The following is an 8,382-nucleotide window of genomic DNA, read 5'->3' as shown; positions in this document are numbered from 1 at the left end:
CAGGGCTGGAGCTGCTCTAAGGAATCCATCTTGTCCCTTAATTCCCCCTTCAACTCCAAAGATGCAGAAGAGAAGCTGCACGGCCCACTTGGTGAATGCTGCAGCCAGAGACCCACGGAGAGGCTAAGAGGAAGGTGATCCACCCCACATGCCAGGGCTAAAGACACACAGCCAATGCGCTAATTGTCGGCACCTGTAGGAGCGCAGCTTCCCCCCCCCCATGCCTTCAAATAACCTGGGAAGGTGCGTCCCATGACCAGGCTAGGTGACTTTCTTGGGCCTGGAGGGTCCCACACAGGCGCAGCCCCACCCAATGAAAGGATCCACCAAGCAGTCGACCACGCCCGGGAGACAACTTCACCAAGAGTTCTGGGAGGGGGCAACGCTGGTGCCTCAAGCCCTCCTGTGGTCACCGGCGGGGGGGGGGGGGCACCACGCAGGTTACAACCCTCCCGCCCCAAGATGCATAAGAGAAGGCTGGGTAGGCGGCAGGCGCAGAGCTCCTGTTCAGGTTGGGGCACGGAGCGTCGAGGATCAGCCGGAATTCATTTGCAGGTAACGTGCAGCTCCGCAGCTCCCGCCTTGGCCAGGTAAACAGCACCTGTGTCAACACCGGCCGCGCGCTTCCGCTGTTCCGAGCAAACAGGACGTGCCTGGCAGGGCGGCCGCTGCTGGGAAACTCTCCTGCCTGACGGAAGGCCCCGGCAGCTGCGGCTGCTCTTAGCCCCCCCACCCCCAAAAGAGAGAGGCAGGGGCGCCTCTGCGCGGGGACGGGGTGGGTTGGCTAACCTCCGGATCCCGCCAAGCTGCCTTCTGCCTCGGGGTTTCCCCGCAGTCCCCAAGCACTCTGCGCAGGGCCCGCCCCCGAAGCCCCGGGCCCCGGCCCGCCCTGCCCCGACGAGCCGGCCCTGGGAGGAGGGCTCCGTCCGCCACGCCTCCGCCACTCAGCTCAGCCGCCCGTCCCCGAGCAGGGCCAGCGAGCGCCGGTCGCCGTCAGGGGGCGCTCCGCCGGGACTCGCGGACGGCGCTGCTCAGAATCCGCTGCGGCTCCGGAGTAGGCAGAGGAAGCCGGCGGGTCCCCTACGGGGCTGCGCTCGCTGCGGCGACCCCGTCGGGATGGACGGCCGGCGTGGCGGGAGCTGAGCGTCGCTCATGGACGGGCAGACGGAGCCTGCCGCGATGGAGGAGGCGCGGCTGCTCAACGCGTCGCTGCTCTGCCGGCCAGAGAACGGCTCCTCGCACAGCTCCTGGAACGGCACCGGCGGCGGCGGCTGCGAGGCTTCCCGCAGGTCCGGAGGTGAGGCTCCCCGCAGCCCCGGTCAGTTCCGCGCCCTCGAGGCAGCGCTGAGAAGCCCACCGCTCGTCCCCTCCTCTGGCAGCTGGCCGGCCCCGACAGGCTCCCGCGGTGGGCAGCAGCACCCGCCTCTCTCTTGGCCGCCCCGGTTCTGCTCTGCCCACTCGTCGAAGTGTCTCTGCGCATATGAAGAGCGCCGCCTCTCCCCCCCCCCCTTTATCCGGGAATCGCGGGCCCGTCGGCCGCTGCGGATGGGCCCTCTGGCGCCGGGGAAGGGTTGGGGGCGGCCGAGAGGGGCAGCTCTGGACTCGCCGAGCTCCTGCCTGACGCTGCGGCTGACCCGAGACCTTTGGTGAACTGGGTTCTGACGTGCCCCGTGCCCGAACCGAGATGCCAGTCCCAGAGGAAGCCCGGCTGCTGCCAGCCAGGGCACAGACCGGCCTCCCTCTTAGCCCCCGAGCTTCTCCCCAGTCTGGGGCCTTTCGGGGGTCCCCCAAAGCCGAACAAGCAGGGAAGCCTTGGGTGTAAAAGGTCCTGAACCTGGACCATGCCTGCCTCTCTCCCCACCCTCCGCTCTGCTTTCCATGGGTCCCTGCCTACCAGCATGCCTGGAGCAAGGCCTGGGGGCCACAGGTGGCAGGAGGGCAAGGCCAGGCACAAGACCCAGCTTCCTGCCTGGGGGGCAGGGGGGAAGGCATAGGCCAGATCTCCTTTCAGGGGTGGTCCTGGCCCAGGCTCTACCAGGGAGGAAGGGAGGCTTCCTGCTGGGTCGGCCTCTGCCCCCAGTGGGCACCCAGCCTGGCCCTCTGACCCTGCTCTGCCCCCCAGAGCTGGCCCTGGCAGTGCGGGTGCTGCTCTACTCGGTCATCTTCCTGCTGGGCCTGTGTGGGAACGCGCTGGTCATCGCGGTGCTGGCAGGCAACAAGCGTCTTCGGACCATCACCAACTCCTTCCTGCTCTCACTGGCGCTGAGTGACCTGATGGTGGCGCTCTTCTGCCTGCCCTTCACCTTCATCCCCAACCTGATGCACAACTTCATCTTCGGGAGGGTCGTCTGCAAGGCCGTGGCCTACCTGATGGGTGAGGGGGCTCGGCCTGTGTGGGTGGGGGGGGTGTTCTCGGGGTCCCCCTGCCCCCTTGCCTGGCAGCTGCCCTGAGGCTGCAGGGCCTGTGGCCCCTTCCCCCTCTCCCTGGGGGGGAAGAGCAGCAGGTGACCCGCCCGGTGCCACCTGACCTGCTCCCCTCCCCCGTCCCTCTCCCAGGGGTGTCGGTGAGTGTCTCCACCTTCAGCCTGGTGGCCATCGCCATCGAGCGCTACAGCGCCATCTGCAGGCCCTTGCAGTCCCGCGTGTGGCAGACCCGCTCCCATGCCTACCGGGTCATCGCCGCCACCTGGGTGCTCTCGGCGCTGCTGATGCTGCCCTACCCGGTTTACAGCACCACCCAGCCTATGCGCAACCAGCCCCACCACACCCAGTGCAGCCACAACTGGCCTGGGCACATCAGGCAGGCCTGGTAAGTGGGGGGGGGCAGACTGGACTGCGTGGGGGTAGAGCTGCCTCCAAGGGCTCCTCCATCTGCTTCCCCATAGCCCACGCTGCCTGGCCAGGAGGGCTGCTCTACTCCCCGTGGAGCCCCAGCTGGCCTTTGGAGGCAGCTCCTGGGGGCCTGGTCAGATTGGGCCCCCTTGGCATTGGGGCCATGAGCCGAGCAGGCAGACTCAGAGGAGAACTGTCAGGGGAGGCCCAACCTTTGCCAGGGTCCCTTCTCTGGCCAAGCCCCGTTTAGGGCCAGCAAGGACCACGGCAGCCACCAGCAGCAGCCTTCAATGGTTGGGGACGAAGCCCTTCCGTCGTTTTTGCTTTTCATGCAGATCCAGCACCGGGGGTGGGGGTGGGGTTGATGGTTAGGTTGGAAGGTGCCTCAAGCTGCATTTCTTCCTCCTGAATGAGGAACCGAGCCTGTGTTTTAGGCTGGGTCGCCTCTGGCACCGTTTGGTCTGGCACCCCGTGGCCGATGTCCCTGCATCAACCCTGCAGTGTCTGGCATCCGTTAGGAGGTGGGGCAGCTTCTGCATTGAAACTGAAGGCTACGACTTTGTATGAAATGTGATCTGTGTGTGTGTGTGTGTGTGTGTTGGCCTCAGGACCACCCTTAGCTCTGCACAGCCAGGAGCCAGAGGGAGGGGCTGGTGCTGGGGGTGGGCAGGATCTGAGCATTTATCCTGAGGTTTGCAAGGGCTTCCCACTCACATTCCTTGGGAAATGAGGCTGGGGGCAAGGAAAGGCAACAGTTATGGGCAAGGAGGACTTCACGTGCGAGATCCGGTTGTTTCGATCTCTTTGCATGGCTCTCTCAAGGGCCAGCGACACTCGGGATCCCACCAGGAGGAGAGAGAAGCGGCAGGTGGCAGAGGAGGGTTTGGCCTGGGGAGAGGCACTGACTGACTGGTCAGGACTGGAATCTGACTGTCCTCTGAGCACAAAGCACTTTGAGGAGGGCGGGGGGGCTTCTCTGTCTCCTGGCTTTAGCATGTGCTTTTGATGTGCACCTGGGTGACGAGGGAGAATGACAGCAGAGGAGCCCAAATTGGACAAATGTCAACAGCCTCATCCACAGGATTTAAACATTCAGAAGGACGCAAGTCAAAGAGCTCTTTGACAGGCTGATGTCACCAGAGACGGTCTCACTGGGCTGGGCTCCATCTTCACCTCTTCTGGCCTTGAACCGTTCCCCCCTGAGGAAGGGCTCCCTTGGGGAGCCAGCCAGCCAGCCAGCCGTGGTGGTCTGGAGAGGGTGACCCCGTGGGCAGGGGCACCATTGGTGCTTGCCTGGGAGTGCCAGCAAGAGATGAAGATAGCCAAGCGTGGGAGACGTGTTAAGTGCGTGAAGCAAGAGGGGAGAGGGCTTGACCTCAGGTTCATCTTCCACCCACCTGGCTTTTGGGGGGTCCCAGCCTAGAAAAGACCCTGCACAAATCTTAGACCAGGCCCAGCAGTTCCTTTGGCACCACTTGCTAAGCCTGAAGGGTTTTAATCCAGGCTGTGTGTTTATCTAACATCTTCTGCAAATCCACCTTTTCCGTTGGTTTAGGACCACGTGTGTTACTACTTGGTGGCAGTGGTTCAGTTGGTGCAAATTAAGGGGGCTGTTGTGGCTCTCCCCTCCCTCCCTTCCTTCCTTCTCTGCTAGGTACCTGCTGCTGCTCATCATACTCTTCCTTGTCCCGGGACTGGTCATGATCGTGGCTTATGGATTGATCTCCTCCGAGCTCTACAGGGGGATCCAGTTTGAGATGGATCTCTCCCGTGAGGCCAAAGGTGGGTATCAGGTGAAGGAGGCTGGAAACAGGTTCCCTTTGGGGTGATCTCTGGGTGCCATGAGAAAGCAAGGATCTGGAGGATGGGGGTCTGGAGGATGAATCTCAAGTTGGAGAAGGTTGCCCTCATCCTTAAACGGACTTATGCCTGCGATGGAACCTGCCATCATGGAAATAGCCATCATGGGGCAGACCCAAGTTTATGACCTTTTTTCGGTTGTAACCGAATGTGGCGGCCACTGTGGTCAAAAGGGGCACTGGAGTTATTTAATAAAACACTGGACAGCCACCTGTCTGTCTCAAATGGTCTGGGGTCTCCTGCTTGAGCAGGGGGTTCCCTGCAAGGTCTTCCAATTCTGTTATCCTGTTTCTGTTCTGTTTGGCAAGCTGAGGCATTTTATTGGGCAAAGCAGCAGGAATTGTGCACCTGGGCTGGGGATAGATACCAGTTTAGATGATCGTGGGGATCTAGTAGATATAATATACCTTTATTTCAACACAGCTTTCAGCCTAGCTTCTCAATTTTGTAGGCAAGCAAAAATAAAGGTCGGGTCCAAGGAAAGGCAGTGAGGTGGACCCATAGCTTAGCTGAACAATTGCACACAGCCGACATTGCTTTCAGGTCCCATCCTGCTGTGCCCTTTTATAAACAGCTTAGATAAACCCATAAAGTGACCCCCATCAAATCTGAGGCCGCCGTGGGACCAAATCCTTATAAAAAAAGCAAATCCGGATCCGCTTCAAGGTGCTGGTATTGGCCTATAAAGCCCTACATGGCTGAGGTCCGGGGAATTTGCAGGACCATCTCCTGCCTGTTTCCCACCGTCCTGTCCGCTCCCATAGGGTTGCTCTCCTCAGGGTACCATCGACCAGGCAATGCCGTCTGGCGACGCCCAGGGGAAGGGCGTTCTCTGTGGGCGCCCCTACCCTCTGGAACAACCTACCCACCGACAGCCCTGGATCTCCGCTCCTTCCGTCGAGGCCTGAAGACTTGGTTATTCCAACAAATGGGCTGATTCTGATCCTTGGTTTTTAGTATTTATTATTTTAATCTGGTTTTAGTGGGTTTTTATTATTGTATGTTTTTAATTCTGTGTTCGCCGCCCTGAGTCCTTCAGGAGAAGGGCGGCATATAAATTCTGTAAAATAAAGAAATAAATAAAATAAAATCAATCTATCAATCAATATTTAAGCCATTCTTGGCAGGTTTGATTGCTGGACCAAAACTGAGGAGATAAAATTCAGGACATAAAAAGCGAATGCTTCCATTTATGCTCAACCAACCCCCCCCCCAAAAAAGCTCAAAACTCCAGCCTTTTTGGCAGCAGTAAGTGAAAAATGACTCTTAAGTGGGTCACAAATGGCATGTCAATTGCGGAGAGCAACATTCAAAGCAGCCCCTGGAGGGTCCGGCTGCATGAACAGGACTGAATAGGAGGCGAGAAGGAGAAGCCGCTTGCTCTGCCTTCAGGGTGGGAAAGTGCTCAAGGACAGAGGGAGAGCAAATGGCTGACACTCTTTCTGCCAAGGAGGCAAATGGGGGTGTCATTCTCCATAACACAGACAAGGATGGTGGAGCCGCTGCTCCTCTTGGGGTGCAGTCCCAGAAACCTCCCGGGCTCCCCCTTGTCCTGGGACAGCCAGCTCGGCCTCCCTGCTCAGCCTCTCCTGCTCTTGCAGGAGTGGGAGAGGGTCCCTGTTCAGGTGTCTGCTCCCTCCCCAGCAATCACCATTTGGCCCCCTTTCCTAGAGCACCCCCAAACAGAATCACGGGCACTGCCAGCAGGGAAAGATTGCGGGCACTGAATGTCAGGAGGATACGGTGTTCTGCTTGCCCCCCTTCTGACGGGCACCCTAGGCCCAATCCCCCCAAAGGCTCCGAGGAGCCGAGCATCCCCCACAAGGCGCCTCTCTGTCTCTGCCTCCCTCAGGTCAGCAGAACGGGGCCACCATGGAGCTCCTGGCCTCCTGCGACGAGGGCGACGGCTGCTACGTCCAGGTGCCCTGGCCCACCGAGAGCCCGATGGAGCTGCCGGCCTTGAGCCCGGAGGACGGCGCCAAGCAGGAGCGGGCACGTGTCAACAGCTCAGAGGCCAAGCTGCTGGCCAAGAAGCGGGTCATCCGGATGCTGGTGGTGATCGTGGCACTCTTCTTTGGGTGCTGGCTGCCCATCTTCATGGCCAACACCTGGCAGGCTTTCTACCCCAAGGCCGCCCAGCGCGCCCTCTCAGGAACCCCCATCTCCTTCATCCACCTGCTGTGCTACTGCTCCACCTGCGTCAACCCCTTCATCTACTGCTTCACGAACAAGCGTTTCCGCCAGGCCTTCGCCACCACGTTCGCCTGCCGCGCCATGCCCTGCTGGTCCCGGCCACGCCGTGCCCCCGAGGAGGAGGCCACTGCCACCAGGACCTCCTTCTCCAAGTTCAGCTACACCACAGTCAGCAGCATAGCCCCACCCGAGCACTGAGGCTCTCCTGCCCGGCCCCACGTCCAGGAGGCCCTCAGGGCCATGCCTGGGCCAAACCCCACGGCCTTTCCTTCCTCCCCTGCCTGCCTGCCCCTTGCCAACCCCAGGCTGAGGAGGAGATTCCATGGGCCCAAAAACCTAGGAGGGAGCAGGTCTGTTGAGGGGGGGGGAGGTTAATGGGTGGACAAAGCTGTTTTCTTGCCTATCTCCCTGGCCCTCTCCCGTACAGACACCCCTTCTCTTCCCTGGGAATCACCCCTGCTCTGAAGGTATTAATTGCTATGCTGCATTCCCCCCCCCCAATTCCCCAACTGAGGGGTGTAAAATTGGAGAGGGGGTCCAGCTTGTGGAGTCCAGCAAGGCCTCAGTGCTGCCCGGGGCAAGAGGTGAAGCTGAATCAACCATGAGTTCCACAGGTTGGGGGAGTTAACAGCCCCATAACCACTGGCCTGCCTCACAGGGCTGTTGTCGCCAATCTGGAGAAGGAGCAGCAATGTCTTTGCCTCGAGGATTTCCTCTCCCCCAGCCCTCCTTCCTGGACACCCCTTCACACCTGCTTTGAATAGCTGTGTGCCACTGCCTCTACCCCGCCCCCCAACTGAGGAGTCTGGCTAGGGATTCTGGGGGTCCCTCTGTTCACCAGTGGTAAAACCCCTCATGTCAGTTTGGAGAGGGCGAATGGGGGCCTTTTCTGTAGCTTTCTGTGCAATAAAATTCTTGAAATGGCACTGCTGCCAACGCAGATGGAACCGGCTGATCTGGGTCTCTGGCACAGACTGAGCCTGGGGGGAGGGGGCTCCCTTGTGTCCTCCCCTCCCCCACTTACTCCCCTCCTTCTGCACTGTTGCTTGCAAACACTCACTGCCAGTGTCTGAGTCACCCTGTTGCAGAGGGACAGGAGAAAAAGCAGGGCCCCACTCCCTGCACGCCCACAGGCTCCCTCCCCCCAAGCCTAGAAGATGGAGCCGCTTCTCCTGGCCAGTGCCAAGGCCCTGTGGGGGGGCAGCCCTCGGCCACAAGGCTGCCCGACCAAATCCCCCAAGGCCAAGAAGGGCAGATCGAGGGGGCTGCCACCACCTGCTATCATCCCCCCCCCCGCCCTTTGGAAGAGAGACGCCGGGGGCAGAAGGTGGCCGGCTCCAGTGCTGGAGCCCAGTGCCCCCCCTCCCCCTCTGGGTGGGCGCATTGAATCGGCCTTGTTGGGCTGGTAGCCACGGAAGGTAAGCAGCCTGAAGAAAGAGGCGGTGGTCGGGAAGGAAGCAGGGCTAGGGCTGCTAAAGGAGGGGAAATTGCCCGCAG

General features: G+C 60.6%; 1 protein-coding gene across 1 annotated transcript; it reads left to right on the top strand.

Annotated features, from left to right (window-relative positions):
* Nucleotides 1-403: 403 nt before the first annotated feature.
* CCKBR (cholecystokinin B receptor) lies at nucleotides 404-7,832 on the top strand. Its single transcript, XM_034426377.3, has 5 exons — nucleotides 404-1,297; nucleotides 2,123-2,374; nucleotides 2,557-2,809; nucleotides 4,487-4,614; nucleotides 6,545-7,832. Exons 1-5 carry the CDS (start codon nucleotides 1,153-1,155, stop codon nucleotides 7,081-7,083), a joined length of 1,317 nt encoding a protein of 438 aa, XP_034282268.3. The 5' UTR covers nucleotides 404-1,152; the 3' UTR covers nucleotides 7,084-7,832.
* Nucleotides 7,833-8,382: the final 550 nt, after the last annotated feature.

Source organism: Pantherophis guttatus, chromosome 5 (assembly GCF_059756535.1).
Source record: "Pantherophis guttatus breed Tessera chromosome 5, ASM5975653v1, whole genome shotgun sequence".
Lineage (NCBI taxonomy): Eukaryota > Metazoa > Chordata > Lepidosauria > Squamata > Colubridae > Pantherophis > Pantherophis guttatus.
The sequence above is the reverse complement of the archived record's forward strand: the minus strand, read 5'-3'. Positions and strand labels throughout refer to the sequence as shown.

What these genes read in the sequence shown, in the direction of transcription:
- CCKBR (XM_034426377.3), top strand. Translation starts at nt 1,153, where the DNA reads ATGGACGGGCAGACGGAGCCTGCCGCGATGGAGGAGGCGCGGCTGCTC. An exon ending in GGCTTCCCGCAGGTCCGGAG is followed by an intron (nt 1,298 to 2,122) that starts GTGAGGCTCCCC and finishes TCTGCCCCCCAG; the next exon opens with AGCTGGCCCTGGCAGTGCGG. An exon ending in GGGCACATCAGGCAGGCCTG is followed by an intron (nt 2,810 to 4,486) that starts GTAAGTGGGGGG and finishes CTTCTCTGCTAG; the next exon opens with GTACCTGCTGCTGCTCATCA.